This window comes from Carcharodon carcharias, chromosome 2 (genome assembly GCF_017639515.1).
Source record: "Carcharodon carcharias isolate sCarCar2 chromosome 2, sCarCar2.pri, whole genome shotgun sequence".
In the NCBI taxonomy this organism is placed as follows: Eukaryota; Metazoa; Chordata; class Chondrichthyes; order Lamniformes; family Lamnidae; genus Carcharodon; species Carcharodon carcharias.
The window spans coordinates 205,735,439-205,757,662 of NC_054468.1; the positions used below are offsets into that span (position 1 = coordinate 205,735,439).

The 22,224-nt window shown below is 43.6% G+C and overlaps 1 protein-coding gene across 9 annotated transcripts in view; it reads left to right on the top strand.

Annotated features, from left to right (window-relative positions):
* Positions 1-22,224, top strand: part of LOC121272215 (tetratricopeptide repeat protein 7A-like) — a 319,628-nt gene that overhangs the window by 183,772 nt on the left and 113,632 nt on the right. For 8 of the 9 annotated variants that reach the window (XM_041178745.1, XM_041178766.1, XM_041178751.1 and 5 more), the window contains one exon: positions 20,749-20,862. The exons of the other annotated variant lie outside the window; for it this stretch is intronic. In XM_041178745.1, coding sequence (XP_041034679.1) covers positions 20,749-20,862 — 114 coding nt within the window. The remainder of the gene's footprint in view (positions 1-20,748; positions 20,863-22,224) is intronic. 9 annotated transcript variants of the gene reach the window in all.

The following is a 22,224-nucleotide window of genomic DNA, read 5'->3' on the forward strand; positions in this document are numbered from 1 at the left end:
AAAAATCATAAGTACCTCATCTTGGGCCAACACAAAAGCACCAGTGAAAAACCCGTGGTGTGCCTAAGGTGCTTTATGTTTTTGTTTCTGGGTGCTGCATCTAGGTGCTGCCCCATTGCTTGGAGTGGCATCTGAGACATCCTGCTGACTGCTGTCCTCTTGGTCATGATGACCTTGGCAGTCGTCCTCTGGCGCATGGAGCCTGTGCTGGGCCCGACTGGGAGGGAGCTGCCAGTTCCACAGCTGGCATCTCCCCAGTTCTCGCAGCCTTATCGGATGATACGGTCACTGGGAGAGGGGCAGAGGAGCTGCCGCCCTCACCTGGAGCGCCCTGAGAGGTGCCCGCAGAGACGACAGGCAGCTGCTGCGCTGACATGAGGTCGCTTCGGACCTTCCTGCTCACCATGGATGGATGGGCACCAAGCTGGGAAACTTGACGCCCAGACCATCTCCCACACTGGCAATGACCAGCTGAGGTCAATGCCGACGTGAGGGCTTGCTGGTCAGAGCACATCCCCAGAAAGACCTGAAGGAGCCTCTCCATGAGAGTTGCCACTCTGTCCATGGTAGATGCATGACACTTGGACCTGTGGCTCATTGCTTCGGCGATCATCCACATAGTCTCCTCCACCATGGAGACCAAGCTAAGCATAGCCTCATGTATCTCCCCCAGATGCTCCCGCACATTATCAGACACATTGAGCATGTGCCTGGTCCTCTGAACTCCTCCGACTGCTGGCGCCATGGGCATTCTCTGTCTCTGCCCCTCCAGCAACCGTAAATTGCCCTCAATGCTGTGTCCCAGGACACTAGCTGATGTTCTAATTCCTACCGAGGTGCTGGTATCTCCACTGGTGCCTGCCTGGCAGAGATGGTGTGACGCCAGTGAGACTTCAGGCCCCTGAGGTGTGAGAGGGGGCCTCTGCTGCTCCTCCTCCCAGCCCTGCTCCACTGATGCTGAAAGGAAGAACAAAGACAGTGGATCAGTTAACGTGGAGACACTGTCAATGTGCATCCCTATCCCCCGGATCATTATGCGCTCATCCTTCCATAACCTATGGTCAAGCCTTGTTGCAAAATTAAATCAATTTATTCAGCATTGCTGTGCCTGTTGGGAGAATAACGCTGACCTCATTGTTGGGCATAAATACCTGGCCATGGCACCCCAGCCTCACCGACACCAGTGGACCTGGGCGCATGGTGTCCCTCCAAATCCAGGGCCTGCTGCTCGAAGTGGCTAAGAATGGCTAACTGGGCCTGGCCACCGCCAGTCCTCGCACGTTTTGCCGCGTTATGAGCATTCTTCTCCTGAAAATGTGAGAAGAGCATTGATTAGTGCAAATTGCACATGGACTCGCTTCACGCACGGCCCACGCCAACCAAATCGGTATATATCAGGGCTCCAGAGCCTCCTCAACCCGCTGCTGCAGAACGCACACACAAAGGTGCTCGGCCTATTCCTCTATCCGCCCAGACACATGCTGCCCACACCACATTAGGCACTACACGGTATGTCCTTCCATTGCAAGGAGGCGCAAGCACGTGGAACGCAGAGCACGGCAGATGGTTCGTTGCCATGCCACCTTGAAGCTCCCCTCCCAGCATGTCATCACTCTGACTTGAACATGTCCTGCAGTTCAAGCACTGCGCCGAGGTGCAGATCCCCCAGGTTGCCCCCAAACCAGTCATATGGGACTCAGTGTAACACATGCTGAACGGGCAAAACACATCTCGTCATCACCCTCTCAGGCTGACCTCAGCATAGGCAATATCTACTGGCCCACCCAGCAAAGGACACATGCCAGCAATGATTCAATGCAGCCGCTATGCTCAGACTTGGGCGGGGTGAGGGGCAAGGGCAGCAGGGGGTAAGCCGATCTACTGGGTTAAATGACCAATGCCAACATGGTACTTAGCCTGCCAGTCCAAGTGTGCCGCACCATGTTGTGAGAACTCACCACCTCCGCCACCTCCTCCCAGGCACGTTTCATCATACACGGGGGCCGCTGCCTCTTCCCATGCTGGGGAACCAGCACCTTTCACCTTGCTGTAATCTCCTCGAAGAGGGCAGCAAGGCAGTCATTTGATAAACAAGGGGTACACTGGCCTTACCCTCTGGCCTGGCCTGCCCCGAAGGGCTACCCTCCGGCCTGGCCTGCCCCGATGGCCCACCCTCTGGCCTGGCCTGCCCCGATGGCCTACCCTCCAGCCTGGCCTGCCCTGATGGCCCACCCTCCAGACTTGCATGAACTTCATTGCCCCTTTGCACAGCCCTTCACCCAGTCATTGAGAGGAGCCTTTCCGAGGCTCCCATGGCCTTCCTTTATGCAGGCCGCCGGGTTGTCATTGGACCCGGCAGCCTGAGCTCGCCTGTCTCTGTCCCGCCCACTCCTGCTATACACAGGAGTCATGAAGTACACTGGGTGGGCCTTAATTGGCCTGCCTGTGTAAAACGTTGATGCGGACCCGACCGCCCGCTCCCGCTCTGGCCCCCCCACCCCCACCTGCCAACTAGAAAATTCAGCCCCTGGACAACCTATAGCAGATACCTCAAAGCGCTGGAGAAGTACCACCTTTGCAAGATCCTCCAAATCTGGTGGCAAGAAAAGTGGTCCAACAGCAACATCCTCTCCAAAGCCAACATGCCCAACATCGAGGTGCTAACCATTGAAAACCAGCTCCAATGGGCAGGCCATGTTGTTCATATGCCTGACACCAGACTCCCGAAGCATCTGCTCTACTCAGAACTTGGTCATGCAGGAGAGTCCTAGGGGACAATGGAAATGTTTTAGGGATGTCCTCAAACATCCCTGCTGACTCATGGGGGTCCCTGTCTTGTGACCACCCAAAATGAAGAAAACATTCAGGAAGGCACTGAACACGAGAGATCATCAGGAACATGCAGAGGCAAAGTCGAGGCGTTGGAGGAGGTGCACAAACTTCCCAATAATTTTTCTACCCTACCCTCCAAGTACCACCTATTCCACATGTGGCAGAGCCTACGGATCGCACATTGGACTTAGCAGTCATCTCGGAACCCATCGAGCAGGGTGGAAGCAAGTCATCCTTGATCCCAAGGGACTGCCTCAGAGCGAGCTTCGACTGTCAGTGTTAGGAGCTATTTGAATGTGGAGATAGTGTTAAAAATAAAGTGTTATTATCTAAGATATAGCTTGATAATAGCTTAAATTCTGTCACAATATAGAGTTTGAAAGAAAGGGGCTAGCAACCAGCTTTCATTTGCACCATACCCAAGTTATTCATGATATAATAGTTGCAGCAATTAGTTGTTTTATCTTTTCTAACTGTCTGATGAAGGAGCTAAGCTATTCAATTCAAAGGCAAACATGCCGTGGAAGTTGTTTAAATATATGATTGGTACTTTTCAGAATTTAACAGACAATTACTTAAGCAAAAGCAGAATGCTGCAAGTGCACAGAGAAAGTAAACAGATCAAAGTTTTAGTTCAAGCCCTTCAGCTGAAAAATGTAAAATAAACAAGTATTTTACTAAATTCAGCAAAAAAGGAAGAGCGAAAGATACCCAGAATGTAAGTTTGTTTGGTGCCAAACATTTACTGGAAATTATTTGCCTGACTCAAACTGGGGAGCCTAGAATTGAGTTCAGCTGGAATTTGTAGGGTTGTAGAAAATTAGGACGGGGTTGGGGTAAGGGAAAAGGGTACAGCAGGAGAATGATGATGAAGCAATTTAAACACGAGATGAAAATTCTAAACTTGAGGCTGCAATAACAATCGGTGGGGTGGAGATGGTGTTACCAGAAGCCAACATAGACAAGCGAGGACAGGGATAATGGGTGAAAGGGAAATGGTGTGGGATAAGATGACAGAGCTTTGGATAAGCTGAAGTTTACAGAAGCTGGGGAGCAGGAAGTCAACCAGGAGAGCATTGGAAAAGCATAGCCTGAAAGTGATTAAAGGATTGGGTGAGCCTTTTAGCAGCAGATGAGGAGAGGATGTTGATGATGTAACAGATCTTATTGATGGAAAGGATATGAGATCAGAAGTTTGGCTTAGGGACGAATAGGTTGCCAAGGTTGTGAACAGTTGGGTTCAAGCTGAGGCAGTGGCCAGTATGGGGGATGGAATTGGTGATAAGAGCACAGTTTGTGGTGGGAGTGTTTATAAGCTTTACTTTTAGGCCTCTTCTTCAGTGGGTTAGAGCTGGCATCAATAGTTACAGCAACAGTTTATTTTGAGACATATAATAAAGATTGACACATCACATAGTTATCTAAACAGTAATTAACAAAACAGAGCAAAAAAATGATAATAGTGGGCCTGATTTGGGTAACATCTGGAACTTATGGATGCCTGTTGCATATTCCTGTTTGTGATTGTCGTCTTAGCTTGGTGAATTCCTCATGCTAAAAAAAGCCCAATTTCCCGATATATACACTAAAAACAATGGAACTGTGAATAAGTACATCTGAACAGATGTTTGCACGATACTCCCCGACTCCCCGTATCCTATCAAATCATATGAATGGCACATGCTTGTCCAGATGTAGACAGTGCCTTATCTCTCTTTTATACTTTACACAATGCTTTTCTGTTCATCTGGATTTGATGATGACCATAGGGACCTTTTAGATAAAAGCTGTTCTGGCTGTAAAAATCTATTTTCAACATTATCTGTGCTGCACTGTGGGGTGTCATGAGATTGTGAGTGAGCTCAAGTCCTGAATTGGAGCTTGAACCTGTTTGAGTGCTACCACTGAGCCAGATGAGCACCACAATCTAATAACTCTCACAAAAGATAGTGCATTGTAACAAGGTATTTGTTTTATTCTCTTCGCCATTTTGCCTTTCAAGGTCTCCCTTGTCTCAACATGTCCTAAGTTTCAAACAAACAGGCAGCCAATGGATCTGTCCTCGGACTTCTTAACATGTGTCCCTATAATTATCCAGTAGGAGAGAGCCTTTTGGGTTCCTCCATTCTTTAATTTTACTTCTTTTCCTCTGTAAAAAAAACCACATGACATGTTGTTGTCATATTTACTCCACTGGAGGATTCGTTTAGCTGTTTGGATAAACTGGACAACTCAATGGGCTGAATTTTACTAGCCCTTTGAGATGGGCTGGGAGGCTGGAAGGCTAGCAAAATAGCACAGAAAGGCAATAGGTGACGTGCCTATTGCTTTCCTGCTGCCATTTGATTTTGCCAGTACAGGAAAGATGGTGGACATGCCTGGAGCCTAATTGAGCCATTTTTAAAATGCATTCACAGGATCATTGGCTCAGCCAGCATTTCCCCTCCCTAATTACTCTTGAGAAAGTAGTGCTACAGCCTTCTGGAACAGCTGCAGTCCATGTGGTGTAGGTACACCCATAGTGCTGCTAGAGAGGGAGTTCCAGGTTTTTGACCCAGAGGCAGTGAAGGAACGACGATATACTTCCAAATCAGGACGGTGTGTGGTTTTAAGGGGAACTTGCAGGTGGTGGTGTTATCATGCATCTGTTGCCGTGGACCTTCTAGGTGGGAGTGGTCACGGGTTTGGAAGGTGATGTTGAAGAAGTATTGGTGAGTTCCTGCAATACATCTTATAGGTGGTGCAAACTGCTGCTACTGTGCGTTGGTGGTGGAGGTAGTGGATGTTGAAGGTGTGGATAGGGTGCCAATCAAGCGGGCTGCTTTGTCCTGTATGCTGTCAAGACTCTTGAGTGTTGTTGGAGCTGCACCCATTCAGGCAAGTGGAGAGTATTCCATCACACCCCTGACTTGTGCCTTGTAGTTGGTGGACAGGCTTTGCAGAGTCGGGAGGTAAGTCACTCTTCACAGAATTTCCCAGCCTCTGACCTGCTCTTGTAGCCACAATATTTATATGGCTAATCCAGTTCAGTTTCTGGTCAATGATAACCCTCAGGAAGTTGATAGTGGGAGATTTAGTGATGGTAATGCCATTGAATGTCAAGGCGAGATGTTTGGATTACCTGCTTGTTGGAGATGGTCATTGCCTAGCATGTGTGTGGCACAAATGTTACTTGCCACCTATCAGTAATTGGCCACTTCCCGCATTTTGGCAACAGTAGGGTTGGGGTGGGGGAATTAGTGGGTGGGTGCATGTTGCCGCATTGGGAGACCATCTAGTGAAATCTGGCAGGCTCCAGGGTGTGGGGGGCCTTTTTGGTCCACAAGTTGGACCCAGCAGCAATGACCTCCTCAGCAGCAGGAGCGCCACCTGCATACAAAGACAACATCCCTCCCCCATCCCCCCCAAATCATCAGCCCCAACCCCATTTACCCTTCTTTGAGGATGCCAGCCATTGATCTACCCTCATCCTGGGGGTGCAGCCCTAACAATGGCCACTGCTATTGCTGCTGAGGCTGCGGAGCTGCTGGCCCTCTAATTGGACAGGTAGCCTTTGGGGGCGAGTCAGTCCACTGATAACCATGAAACCATTGTAAATTGTCATAAATACCCATCATTAATGTCCTTTAGGGAAGGAAATTTGCCTTCCTCACCTGGTCTAGCCTACACTTGACTCCAGAATCGCAGTAATGTGGTTGACTTTTAAATGCCCTCTGAAGTGGCCCAGCAAGCCACTCAGTTGTATCAAAATGCTAAACAGTTAATAAAAAGGAATGTAACTGGATGGAGCACCCGGCATCGACCTAGGCACCGGAAACGCCAATGGCAAATCCAGCCCATTCGACACTGCAAAGTCTTCCTTACTGACATGTGGGGGCTCGTGCCAAAATTGGGACAGCTGTCTCACAGACTAGTCAAGCAACAGTCTGACATTGTCATGCTCACAAAATCATACCTTACAGATAATGTCCCAGACACCACCATCCTGGGTATGTCCTGTCCCACTGGCAGGGCAGACCCAGCAGAGATGGCGGTATAGTGGTATATAGTCAGGAGGGTGATGTCCTGGGAATTGTCAACATTAACTCATGAACGCATGAAGTCTCATGGCATCAGGTCAAACATGGGAAAGGAGACCTCTTACAGATTACCATGCACCACCCCACACAGCTGATGAATCAGTACCCCTCCTTGTGGAACACCACTTGGAGGAAGCACTGAGGGTGGAAAGGGCGCAGAATGCACTCTGGGTGGGGGATTTCACTGTAGCACCACTACCGGTCAAGCTGGCTGAGTCATAAAGGACATTGCCACAGGCCCAGCCTAGCAGCTAGTGGTGAGGGAACCAACAAGAGGGAAAAACATACTTGATCTCATCCTCACCAAACTGCCTACCACAGATGCATCTGTCCATAATGGCATCGGTAGGAGGTGACCACCGCACAGTCCTTGTGGAGACACAGTCCTGTCTTCACATTGAGGATATCCTCCATCATGTTCTGTAGCGCTACCACTGTGCTGAAAGGGATAGATTTCAAATAAATCTAGCAACTCAAGAATGGACATCCATGAGGTGCTGTGGGCCATCAGCAGCAGCAGAATTGTACTCCGCCACAATCTGCATCCTCATGACCCAGCATATCGTCCACTCTACCTGTACCACTAAGCCAGGGGATCAACCCTGGTTCAATTAAGAGTGCAGGGAGGACATGCAAGGAACAGCACCAGGCATACCTAAAAATTAGGCGTTAACCTGGTGAAGCTACAATGCAGGACTACTTGCGTGCCAAATTGCATAAGCAGCAAGTGACAGACAGCTAAGTGATTCCACAATCAACAGATCAGATCTCAGCTCTGCAGTCCTGCCACATGCAGTCCTGAATGGTGGTGGACAATTAAACAACTTGCTGAAGGAGGAGGCTCCACAAATACCCCCATCCTCATTGATGGAGGAGGCCAGCACATCAGTGCAAAAGATAAAGCTGAAGCGTTTGCAATGATCTTCAGTCAGAGGTGCTGAGTGGATGGTCCATCTCGGCCTCCTCCGGCGGTCCCCAGCATCACAGATTCCAGTCTTCAGCCAATTTGATTCACTCTACACGATATCAAAAAACGGCTGAAGGCACTGGATACTGCAAAGGCTATGGGCCCTGACAATATTCTGGAAATAGTACTGAACACTTGTCCCGCGCCCCTAGCCAAGTGGTTCCAGTACATCTACAACATTGGCATCTATCCGGCTATGTGGAAAATTGCCCAGGTATGTCCTGTATGCAAAAAAGGACAAATCCAACCTGGCCAATCACTGCCCAATCAACAGTGTTATTAAGCGGCACTTGCTTAGCAATAATCTGCTCAGTGATGTTCAGTTTGGGTTCCGCCAGGGTTACTCAGTTTCTGACCTCATTACAGCCTTGGTTCAAACATGGACCAAAGAACTGAACTCCCGAGGTGAGGTGAGAGTGATAGTTCTTGTCATCAAGGCCGCATTTGACCGAGTGTGGCATCAAGGAGCCTTAGCAAAACTGGAGTCAGTGGGAATCGGGGAAAACTCTCTGCTGGTTGAAGTCATACCTAGCACAAAGGAAGGTGGTTGTGGTTGTTGGAGGTCTCAATTCCAGGACATCAATGCAGGAGTTCCTCAAGGGAGTGTCCGGGGCGAACCATCTTCAGCTGCTTCATCAATGACCTTCTTCCCACCATAAGGTCAGAAGTCAGGATGTTCACTGATGATTGCACACTGTTCAGCACTCCTAAGATACTTAAGCAGTCCATGTCGAAATGCAGCAAGACCTGGACAATATCCAGGCGTGGGCTGACAGATGGCAATTAACATTCACACCACACAAGTACCAGGCAATGACCATCTCCAACAAGAGAGAATCTAACCTTTGCCCCTTGACATTCAATGACATTACCATCGCTGAATCCCCCATTATCGACATCCTGGGGTTACCATTGACCAGAAATTGAACTGGACTAACCATATAAATGGCTACAAGAGCAGGTCAGAGGCTAGGAATCCTGCGGCAAGTAACTCACCTCCTGACTCCCCAAAGCCTGCCCACAATCTACAAGGCACAAGTCAGGAGTGTGATGGAATACTCTCCACTTGTCTGGATGAGTGCAACTCCAACAACACTCAAGAATCTTGACACCATCCAGTACAAAGCAGCCTGCTTGATTGGCACCCATTCCACAAACATACATTCCATCCACCACTGATGAATAATGGCAGCAGTGTGTACCATCTACAAGATGCACTGCAGAAACTCACCAAGGCTCCTTAGGCAGCACCTTCCAAACCCATGACCGCTATGATCTAGCAGGACAAGGGCAGCAGATACATGGGAACACCGCCACCTGAAAGTTCCCCTCCAAACCACTCACCATTCTGACTTGGAACTATATTACCATTCCTTCACTGTCTCTGGGTCAAAATCCTGTAACTCGCTAACAGCACTGTGGATGTGCCCACACCACATGGACTGCAGCGGTTCAAGAAGGCAGCTCACCACCACCTTCTCAAGTGCAATTAGGGATCGGCAATAAATGCTGGCCTGGCCAGCAAAGCCCACATCCCATAGATGAATAAAAATCATTTCAATGCCTTTATATTTACTGTGAACTTCCAGGGTGTAAGCCTCTGAATTGCACCAGATCTCATCTATATTTCTGAAGTTTTTTGTAATATGGCGGATGTACTTCATTATTCTTGCTGCAATTATTAATTCCTTTCGGAAAATAATGTTTAAAGATGAGGGAGGGGGAAAGGGTAAGAAATGCACATTTTAGAAAGGAGGTGGCATTCTTTTTTAGTACTGTTCCACTCGATGTCTGCATGCTGTGTCCTGATGTGTGTTCATTTCTGCTGACTCAGTCTGTGGTGGAGCTGCAATATGACTAAAGAGAAGCACTGCAGCTTAACATCGATATCAGCAGGAATAAGGTGCCGGTGGACAGGCTAAGCAGAAAGCTGGACTGACAGCATAGTGCTGCAGCTGCTGCTGCTGACACTCGCTGATCCACAGTTTAATTTCTGTAGGATTGCGTCACCAGGTTATTTGCAGCACCTGCCGGGTGGTTCCCTCTTACTGTATTAGGGCTGTGTGAGTACAGAGTGTTTTTGTGGCTTTCACTTTAGGCTTTATATGGTCTGCAAAGTTTTTCTTTTCTAAAATATTAATTTTTATGTATTGGTCTTTGCCTGTAACTGGCAAATGGTTAATTTGAAAATAAATTAATCTCTCTAAAGTCTGTGATTAGAAATTTATGCCCATGGGCTATTCAGATAGCTGTGGTTGCATTTTTAATATGATTGGGATTTTTTATGACTGCATTGCAGAACACTTTTTTGCCTTTGCTAGCTTTAAACAGGTGCTGTTGCTAAGGGGTGTTATACCTAGGAACCAATAAATTGGCAGTGCGTTGTGCTGCACCTCACAGTGCAAGTACAGGATTTCAATATTTCAGTTGCACCATTCTGTAAAGTCTTTCAGAAGAAAGAATGAGAGAAGGCTGGGAACTTCCTTCTTTGGATGATTAACTCCCAAATTCTCTTGTACACTTCTGGGCAGCTTGGAAGGGGGTTGCCTGCCTTTCCTGTTGATCACAGAATCATATACAACAGAAAAGAGACAAAAACAAAATGAGTTGCCTTGTTTTATCTAAAAAAAAGCCTCTGTTAGCCCACAAACATATTTTAACTGCTATTGAATTTCCATCTTGTATAGGTAGAAGATAAAAACACTGTCTATGATTTAAAATGGTGTCCTTCACGCCATTATGATTTAAAAATATTTTAAAACATTTTTGTACCTAGAACGACTCTGCTAACTGCCATTCCTTGTTACTCAGCTCCACCCTACAGTTGTCTGAAGCACAATGTCATTGAATAACGACTGCTGTAAACCTTATAGTGCTTTACATGTGTTGCTTTTAAAAATAAATAGATCAACATCTTACCTGAATTAATCAATCTTGCAATATATATGTAAATTTTATTGGACTGTGTTTGTAAACAAATAATGCTTCAGCAAAAAGCAGTCTCAGCAGAATGTTTATTTTACTTGTTTATTGTTTAGTTAAAAAAAATTGTGCTGATAGTACAAAAAGATGAATACCTAAAACTGCAAAACTCAAAATATTTATAAATTCTTAAAATGGAATTCTCTGTCAGCAGTAGAGAATGTTCTGGATGTTGCACTAAAACAGGGAGATGGGAAAAGTCAGGCCTGTGGCAAATAAAAGAATGAAATGTTTTATTGAGGTAATTTCTGTGTAATCCTATAGAGAAAAGGATCCATGTAGACAGAGTTAAGGAATGGGAAGTGAAATGGTAAAGTTCTTGATGTGTATTATAAGTCACCAAACAGAACAGAAAAGATGATTCAGAGAAATCTACAAGAATAACGTCAATAATATTGGGGACTTTTTAACTAACCCAATATAGACTGTAATATAGGTAATACTTGTGGTCAGAAGTGCAAAAAAAAACATTTTTTAGATTGCATCTAAGACTGTTTTTTCCATCAGTAAGCTTTTTGCCTAACATGTAAAGGTATAGTGTTTAGGCTGATTTCTGGGAAATTAAGTTGGGCACATAACAAACGTAAGCAGGGGAACAATTGGGAAGGTTAAGATCATTCTGAGACTAGAAATGAACAATGAGGTGTCAAAGGTAAAGATGTTGAACTTTATGATTAAAAATAATATTCTGTAAGATGATAAGGGAACTGGCCCATATTAACTGGCAAAAGGTTAACAGGATAATGAAACAGCAGTGGGGAAATGGATGGACCCATAAAATAGGTTTTTTTCCTATAAGGTGAAAGGGGGTGCACTGATAGAGCAAGTAAAATGAAACTGAAATTTAAAATGACAAAAATGGGGTTAACTTTTTTTAAATAAGGGACATAGTTCTAAGGAGATTAAAGGGAGATTCTAAGGGCTAACATGGAATATAAAAAGCGAGCAGATAATATAAAAGGAAATAGTAAGCTTTTATAGGCATATAAAAAATAAAAGAATAATTAGATGGTAGGACAACTCGGGGATGAATTAAGGCAATTGTAGTGGGTGATGGGATAACAACATGTAAACTAGTTATAGAAACACATGTCCTAATGCTCTTATATATGTCACATTGCTGCTTTTGCAGGCCATGCTGTTTAAAGAAAGACTTGTCTCGTGATTTATCTCATTCTTCTGAAGCACAAGTTTCATATATGCAACTTTGGTATTAGGTTTAGTGGTATAATAGTGATGTAGGCTCTCAAGGCACAGGCCTTTAGTTAGCTGGCACCAACTTCAAAGTGAATGTCCCAGACTCCCTAAGGCCAGTGATGGAAAATGGGCAACTTGATGTTTGGTTAGTTTAAGGGCGTGAATACTGGATCTGTTGAAATTTTCAAGACTGAGGCTGATGTATTTTTGATAGGTAAGGTTATGAAGAGATAGGAAGAAACAGTGGGTAAGTAGAATTGAGGTACAGGTCAACTTTGGTCTAATTGATTGGTGGAACATGCATGAGGGTGCTGTGTGACTGTCCCTTTGCTCATCAGAGATTTTCCTGAAGGTTTTGAACCTTTCCCAAAAACCCTGTGTCTTATCTTAAAATTCTGTTCAGAATGGTGACTGTTAAAGAAATGACAATTGTTGTAGTCTGAACGTGTACTGTATGCCCAATTTTACAGAATGCATAAGTGCCATTTGATCCGATGCAATAATGTTCTTTAGATTTTTTTGCAGTTTCTGCTAAATTGATCTAATTTCAAACGCTATATTGAGGTAGGGTTGTACTGTGATTTTTAAACCAAAAGGATGTGTGTGAAAGAGAGAGACAATACATCCCATATCCTTTGTGTCCCATAAAATGTCAAGGCATATCATGCTTAGAGAGTCAATGTTTCTTTTCATCTAATACGAGTTAATTTCTGTTGAATCAATTTGAATTTGGCAGCAAACAGAAAATTGACACAAAATTTAAATGTCCTATTGACACCTGTGAGAGGGAAGAGACTTATTGGATTAAAAGAAACACAGATAAATAAATATAGTTTCTTGTCTCATCCTAACTTGAGCTCTTTTTAAAGGAAACAAGTTGAATTTTGAACGAAACATAGAAACTAGGAGCAGTAGGCCATTTGGCCCTTCGAGTCTGCTCTGCCATTCATTATGATCATGGCTGGGCCTCTATCTCAAGGCCATATTCCTGCTTTCTCTCCATACCCCTTGATGCCCCAAATGTCCAAATAATTATCAATTTTTTTGAATATACTCAGTGACCCAGCCTCCACAACCTTCTGTGGTACAGAATTCCACAGGTTGACCACCCTCTGAGTGAAGACATTTTTCCTCATCTCAGTCCTAAATGGCCTGCCCTGTATGCTGAGATTGTGGCCCTTGGTTCTCGACTCCCCAGCCAGGGGAAACATCCTCCTTGCATCTAGTCTGTCTAGCCCTGTTAGAATTTTATAAGTTTCAATGAGATCCCCTCTCATTCTTCTAAACTCATAAACAGGCCCAGTCAAACCAATCTCTCCTCATAAGACAGTCCTGCCATCCCCGCTATCAGCCTAGTGAACCTTTGCTGTGCTCCCTCTATGGCAAGTATATCCTTCCTTAGGTAGGGAGACCAAAACTGCACCAATACTCCAGGTGTGGTCTCACCAAGGCCTTGTATAACTGCAGTAAGACATACAGAAAGCATTCAAAACCACTTTGAGGGAAAAGGGATCAGATAGTACATTAGGAGATTATGTGGCTTCTGCTCTCTCACTGCTTACCCTTGGCGAAGTAAGGGATGTTTGGATGGAGGGTTAATGGTGAGACAAGTAACAATGGAGCAAGGGGTGGGGCAATGTGAGGATTGAGAGAGCAGTAGGAGTTGAGGTAGTAATATGAATGATTAGAAGCAGTGATAGGAATGAGGAATGGGAAGAGGTAGTGAAAGGCAAACTGATTGCGTACACAAGGGGAGTATGAGTAGTGGAAGCATATATATAGGGAGGAGATGGGAAGAAAGATACTGAGGACAGCACGTTTTCCGCTCAACCTGAAAATATAACTGCAGCTCTCAGTGGCTCCTTCCCCCACTTCTAGCCAATATACCCACTAACTCTCTGAAAGAGGAGGAGAAGTCAGGAAGAAAAGCAGAAAAAAGGACAAGTCAGGAAGAAAAGCAGACTAGGTAGAGACAGAAGCAAAAAAGGGAAAAGAGGCAAAGAAAAGAGAAACAGCAACTTCAAGATAATATTAATGGGAGAGATTGTATTCACTATCTTCCCGCATGTCATGCCATAAAAGATCCGTTATGATATATACAAAATTCTTGAGTTAGCAATGTTGGAATGCAAACCAGTGCTAGTGCTGTAATTGAAATGCCTGATATCCTTCATTCCTCCAACAGGTGGCATTATGCAACTTGAAGTAAATTGATACTTTTTATTGCCCCAGAGGCGGTGCTGTGACCGTTTTCAGCCAGTTATGACAAACAGGGCTGACATAGCAGTCTGCATTTTCCTCCAGGTAGTGTAGTGATGGAGGACAAAGGAAAACGGAGCATGGGTTGTCAACTGCAGCATTTATCTAGCATGGAACTTAGTTGTCAACTTATTGACTCCCCAGTTGCATTTCTATATATATTTATACATTTTTTTATTTATAAATCCTATTTCTTTCTTCTGTCTTGGAATCCCAGATCATAAAGGAATCTAGAGTCTGTATATGGGTCGGTATCTCTAAACTTATCAAAATTGTGTGTCTTATCATGTTTCTGTGCTGTATTTGCTGATCCACTCACATATTCGGTTGCTACATGTTAAGAGAAAATACATTTTTGCATTGATAACACCATATGCCTTTGAGCAGCTGACACTAGCTTTTAGACGTTAGAGTGGAATCTTTCATTTTCGTTATCTCACACGTTGTCTGATAAAGCGACGAGACGCTCATGCTGATTCTTAGGAGGAAGGCCCACTGTTTCTTCTGCCCATAAGGCAATTAAATGGACAGCGATGGGTCTCCCTACCGACTGAGGACCCTAGGATATGATGCCCTGCCCACCTAGAGCAGCCGGCCAATCGGAGGCCGTGGCTGCTGCTGGAACAAACCCCCCCCAGCGTCCCAGGATTGTGGAGTGACCCACAAAAAGGGTAAGTGCTGTTGAGGTGTGTGGGGTGGGGGGGAGGTCGGGAACAAGTCTTGCGTGGTAGGGGTTGCAGGGATAGGGAGGCCATGGGGGTCAGCAACAAGAGCAGGATGAGTGACTGTCAGCAGCCACCCCTCTGCCTAATGTCCACACCCTCAATCACGCACAGATTCGAGGGATCGCCTCCCACTCCCTTTCCTGCTGACATACAGTCCGCGCAGTTTTACCAGTCATGCAGGCTGTTTGTCGACAGGTCAGCCTAGAGCTGCGAAAATTTCAGCAGAGGTGGGAAGAGGCCCTTAAGTGGTTGCTAATTGGCCTCTTAGAGTCTCTGGGGGTGGGAAGGTGTCAGGTATCGGCCCTAACGCCAATCCACTTAATTTTTAGCACCCACCGGCCCCCACACCCCCCCTCCTTCCTCACCTCCTCTGGGGGTAGAAGATTCTGCCCAGAAAATGTTGAAGAGCACAGATGTACACAAACTACAATCATGCTCAAGTGTTGCAGGAGTATTTTCCAGGTTGGTAGTTTTGATCCTGAGCTTTATGCTTCCTTGTTTTCTAGAAACTTCTTTTACCTGATGAACTCAGATTTTTCAGTACCACTGCCACTCCAGTACTGGCATCTGTGAAATGGAAAAAAAAGCCTGCTGCTACTTGCTGCGGTGAGAAGTATCATTCCGATCACATTCCCCACATTCTTGTCTCAGCTGTTGTGCTCAACTCCATACATTTTAGAACATATGACTGAATGTTACACTCAGTGATCCTTGCATAGTAATCAGTCCAGTACTTGATTTAATTGGGGTCGTTTGGCTAAGTTGGCTGGACGGCTGGTTTGTGATGCAGAGTGATGCCAACAGCGCGGGTTCAATTTCTGTACTGGCTGAGGTTATCCATGAAGGCCCTGCCTTATCAACCTCAACCCTCGCCTGAGGAGTGGTGACCCTCAGGTTAAACTCACCACCAGTCGTCTCCCTCTAATGAGAGAGCAGCCTTTGGTCCTCTGGGACTACGGCGACTCTCATTCATTCATTCTTTCACTCAGTTTAATTCATTGTGAATAGATTGACTATTCACAGAGCACAACTGTAGTGCACATACACATTTTAATGCAGAAATACTTGCTTATTTAAAATAAAAACTGAAAGTGCTGCAAATGCATAGTCAGCCCATTAGAATCTAAAAAGAGAAAGTTACAAAAAAGGGCTTTTTCTCCTTTTTAGATACTGTAAATTTGCAGTATTTTCTGTTTCATGATACTTCTGCTTTTTTGTTAACTATCACTTTAATCTGGATTCTTTACATTTTCTTCACATTCTTAAGGCACTCCTTTGAAACATGAGGATATTATCTCATTTTTAGGTATCTTGGTTAACTTTGTCTCTTCTTGCTTTTTGAAAAATATGCAATTTTTGCTACTTCCCAATGCTCCAGCACTATCCCTGAATCTGAGGAGTTTTGGAAGGTTGTAACTAATGCATTCTTAATTTGAGTATTGCTGATAAAAGACATTTGTCAAAGCTTTTCATCTTGCACTCATCAGGACAATTGCAAGAATACCAATGTCAGGGGAAACAGCAACTTTATACTGTATGAGAAGAGAGTACTGATTGGTTGGCAAGTGGACTGTGATTGGTAGAGGCATTGCCATGGAGAATGCACAAGTTAATGCTGCCTGACAGTTAACTGCCAAGCATTTTTTTGAGATTTAAACCAGGCAGCTTGACTCTGATTGGTCAAGGCATTGTCCTGAGGAATGGATTCCTATCACTTATTTTGTTTAACTGAAACAGCTGCAAGATGTGTACATGTTCTTTGCCCTGTGTATTAATATATGCATCTTCTATTACACGCAAATGCACCACACTGCGAACATGACTGACAATCTTAAATTAGCTGTCAGTGTAATTTTTAGCATACTGGGGATTATTTAGCAAATGTTATCCAATCATGCAATCACATCTAATGTTGGACTCTGTGTTTTGAGTTTTCCAAGCACAGGCTTGTGCCTTGTCCAGGCTTGTACCAAGGTCTGTACCTTGCCCGTTGTGAACAGCAGAAGGGACATGCTGTTTGATGGCAATGCCTCTACCAATCATAGCCCTCTTGCCAACCAATCAGCACTCTCTTCTCATATGGTATAAAATTGTTGTTTCCCCGACATTGGTATTCTTGCGCATGGGACCAATTTCTTGCAGATCAGGTCCATCCCATATCTTGTTGAAACGCTTGCAGGGAAAATGTTCCATAATGCTGCAGACTACAGTACAAATTACAAGTGCATAGAATAACAGAAAAGAACCAAGAGACCATGTTCACCCAAATGTAATCCTAAATGTAATGGAGGAGGGAAATCTGTTGCTTTACGAGGTTTCTCAATATCAATTTAGTTTCTGTATTTTTGGGGAGATTCGCTACTTCTTTACATTTGGGGCAATGTAGCAGTTCAGGTGAACAAGCCCTTTTTTTTTTTTACTTTTCTCTGTCATCTTCCAGCTTTTGCTTTCAGGGTCAGCGTAGTACCTTACCACTCTTCCTGAGGCTCTGACTGAGACGCCAGCTGGAATCTGTCTGTGTGAGGACTGAAGTTGGTGGGGGCTCTAAAAGACTAAGGCTTGTAGTGGAAGCAGAGTCCAAAATGGTTTCACTGGCCCTGTTTGACGAAGATGCAGATGAACACATATGTAACTCAAACAAACTCAAAATTTAAAGAACAAATCTTCTGTTGTATGGCATTCACAGACTATTAACCCTGTGCTGTGGAGGTGTTAAAATGTATCTGTATGGGGAAGTCCATGAAACATTGATGAACTGCTGGAGCTATGAAGCAAATATTAGCATATCCCTGACAACGCGGTATTCTTGCGATTGTCCTTATGATTGCAAGATGAAAAGCTTTGACAAAATGTCTTTTTTCAGCAATACTGAAGTTCTGTACTACCAAATTACTATTTGCATTCCTAATTATTATACCTCACCTTAAGTGAAAACATCTGAACCTGGAGATATGTTCCGCTTCAGTCATTATTTTATTCATTGTCATTTTTTAAATTACAATAATGATTGTCAGTTTCTTCATTTCATAAAATTCTAGCCTTGCCTGTACTGCTTATTGTGTCCTCTTTCTCCTCGTGTGAAGAGAATTATAGTTCCTGGGAGCACACTAGAATTAAGCTGTAAATGGAAGCAAGGCAGAGTTGTGCTTTCAGTAATGTTGTATTTGTGTTCTTTATCTATTCAGTTTTTTTTTCAATTATTTATTAAATATTTGCCCTCAGTTTTTAACTTGTATTGCATGGGAGGTAATGGATGATGAACTGTTCCTTATTTTATATTTTTCCCTTCGACTACCTAAAACACACCTCTACAGCCAAGAGAGATGGAGTATGAATTGCTCTCAGGCTATTGGCAATGTGCAATGGCTGGACACCAGGAAGTACCAGTGGTCTTCCAAGCAGGGCTTTCCCCTCTTGTTTTCTGTCTGTTCAACTGGGAGATGTTCAGTCTACACTCAATTTAGCAAAGATTGGTAACTGAGCAGGTCTCAATTGACATCCAACCCTCCGAGGCATTGAGCATTACTGTGAGAATAACATTCACAAGTCTTTATGTTGAATTCTTCCAAATCATTTAATCTCCTGAGGGAAAATTCCACAGGTTTTTTTCCTTCCCTCACCCTTATACATGATAAAATTGATCAGGAATCCAGATCACCTGTGATAAACCCTGGTCCTAAATTGTACATCCCTCCTTTCCTTGGCGTAACATTTATGTTTCCAGAAGCTTGAGGGTCCTAGTGCTTCACACATCAATCCATCATTCATATTTATCCTTGAATCCTTCAGTTCTTATTTTAACTAGCTATTCATCCAACTCCACTTAAATATGTTAAATGACAAAACAGAAGTGTGGCAAGTCCCTTTTCACTAAGAGTGAAGAATCAGTAACTTGCATACAATTATTGTTGCTGTAGACTGCTAGGCACACTTTGACGTGTTCATGAGCATAAAATAACTTTTGAAACATAAAGTGCCAGTTAACTGCTGTATCTGAGAGTCTATTCTGTCCATTCATTGCATAGAATGGGACAAGGAGGTTGGGGGAGGGGGAATTCCATCTCATAAGTTTTGTTTGATGCTAATTCATCCTGTACTAATATTTTATTTTTATGCAGTCATAACTCAAATTATGTAATCTATGTGAATCTACAAATCACCAGTGAAGTGTGAGGGGACAGACCTAAATTATAGATAGTAAATATAACTATTTACTGGCATTGCCTCCTCTTCTGTGTAATTTAATGCAGGTTGTGGAATGCAGCAGAAATGGTTTATAGATTCTAGCAGTTTAATTTTTAAAAGGCTGTCAACATGTGTGAATTTCTTAAATGTTTTTCTAGGTGCAGTTGCAACAATGAGTGTCATAGCAAATAAGTAGGTTACACTCAGAACAGTGGACGTTCTGTCCTGATATGTGTGAGGAATTGGTTTGGACACTACCTTCATCCTTATATTAGTATGCACATGAGATAGGATGAGCACACTGAGCCATGGCAGGTTCATTTGTTGGCCCGAAAATTAATTTCAAAGCTAATTGGACTAACCCGTGATTTTTTGTGGGTAGGGTTGGCACCATTTTGCTGTGGTAGTCAGAGCTAAAATATTTGGTCCCTTCTTGATGTGGACAGGTGTTTGAGGGATAAGCTTTGGCTCTGAATTGAAGAGGATCTTTGCACCAGAGATTGTATTCTACTGAGTTTCAGCCAATTCTACTCAGTTACAGCCAATTCAGCAATCCTCTGCTTGACAGCTGGAGCCAACAGGCATTCCTCCAGTTAGCTTCATGGCTTAGGTTTGCCAACCAGGGACAAATGGGTCAGCTACAGGTGACTGTATAAGTTCCATACGGCTGTTTAACTGAACCCTTACCGCCCATTAAAATCCAATGTATTCCATTTGTAACACATCTTATATGCTACAAAGTTCTGATATAATGCACATTTTTATGGTCTTTTCACAAATAGAGAGTCTATATGAATGCATCACTAATGAAAAAGCCATCCTTCTAAAACATTTGTCACTCAAAGTGTGGTTTATTCTTGAATTGGCACTAGCTTTAGGTCCTATAGTGCACTCAGCAGTTTACTGCAACTATAAGCTAACTGCCTACAGACCAAAACTTTCTAATTGTGTACTGTCCTGAATGAGCACTCTTGTTTTGTGGAAAAAAAATGGTTACCTTTTCTGTATATAATATAAAGAATAAAAATGTTTAACATTTTCCTAACATCCTGCCTATTATAGTCCACTATATCTACTTTTTTGGGACATGGTCATTTATATTCATGGCTTTTATATTTTTATGGACCATTATTACAGCTTACAATGGAATATTACTGCTACTTCCACTGAGCATGACTTTCTTCTTTGTTAGGCTACAAATGGGACTATCCTCAGATGTTTGAGTAAATATGGTTGTATGTGATGCTAATTATTTTATGCTGTATGCCCATGCCTTCTCCAATCACTTGACAAATAAGAAGGGAGAATTTCATCCCGCCAGTTTGGGCAGGATTTGAATCAGTTTCCAAAGATAAACAGCCATTACCTAATTCACTGCACCACCCTTTCCTACATGGAATAATTTAAATTGTATAATACTTTAAAGGAAACTTGACTAAAGTGGATCACAAGATTATGTGTTTGGTCATAATACATTCCATGCAAGTAATTAATACTTTTGTTTTAATTTCTCTTTTTGTAGTTTACTTCACACTAAAGTCAAACTTGAGGCAGTTCACAAAGGACCCGAGGAAGCTCTTGAAACCTGCAAACACATGTTAAACGTGTGGCAGACAACACACACATCACACTTCAGGTAGGCTCTGTCACTGGTACCTCACAGTAAAGGCAAACCTCTAGTATCCTTTGAAGCAAAATCAGTTTTAATCAATTATTAGGTTTGTAACATGGCTTGTGAATGCGTTACAATACTTTGATGTATATAAGGCATTCTACTGCAATATGCAATTAAGTGGCGCATGCAGGTCAGCATCTGAAATAGGCACAACGTAACTATTTTTCGCCCAAAACAAAAGCAAATTACTTTGGATGCTGAAAATTTGAAAGAAAAGCAGAAAATGGTGGATAAGACTCAGCAGGTCAGGTAGCATCTCTGGAGAAAGAAGCCCTCCTGGTCGATAACCTTTTGAAAGATCATTGCTGTTTGTGGGATCTTGATGTATGCAAATTTGTGCAGCTAGCCAGATTAACACTCCACTTACATTGGACTTTTAACCACTTTTTTGATTCATGGTTGAAACCTTTAAAACTTGAATCTCTCTTCCTGCAATGATTTGTGTTAATCAGACTAAAATAACATACCATAGATGAAAATGCTTTGTTTTTGTCACAGGCCTGCATTATGACCGTAACATAGTTTCTGAAAGTAAATAGTAACATTTCAAGGTGATCTCTTTTGGTTTTCAGTCAGTAAACACACAGCAATTACATAGGTTCTTCAACTTTGAATGCGGGTGTTACTTCACCAACTAGTTGAATTATACTAGTTAATTGTGACCTCCATTACAAGCCAGAAAAAAAAATGCAGAGTAGGAAAAATCCTGCCACCTTCATATAGAGCAGAATATATGGTACAGCTAAATAATGGAGACATGGGCGTGAATGCATGGTATTGAACTCCTAATACTAGTGTATATTTTTCCCTGGAGCTCCCTGGATGGTGATCAAGAGTCAGAACTCTGGTTGACTGTCTTACCCCTCCATCGCACACATTTTGAAGACCTGTATGTGCCAATTGATATGCACAATATATCTTGTACTTTCAGGGAACAAGACTTTGTAAATGTTGGACGACACAGCAGTAACCTATGCTGACCTATTTCCTTTATGAAGTCAGCTGGCTGATGCTTCCTGCTACACCATACTTAAAAGTTTACCATTATTCTGAGAATACAACTCGGCTCAGCAGTTCCATTATTGGGAGTCCTTTCACTGGCTGGATTTGATCCCTTATTGATATTGCTATGAATGGCCCAAGGATTGCCCTGACAGGCTATTGAATGGTGCCGGCTTTTAGGTAGATTTCCCTTTCCCATTTAATCTTCATGGCCTGATTTTTCAGCTTGGCGGGCAGGCGTGATTCGAGGGTTGGGAAAGTGGACTGCCAACCGCAATTTCATGCTTGCTGGCCAATTAATGGTCAGACAGCATGAAGCAC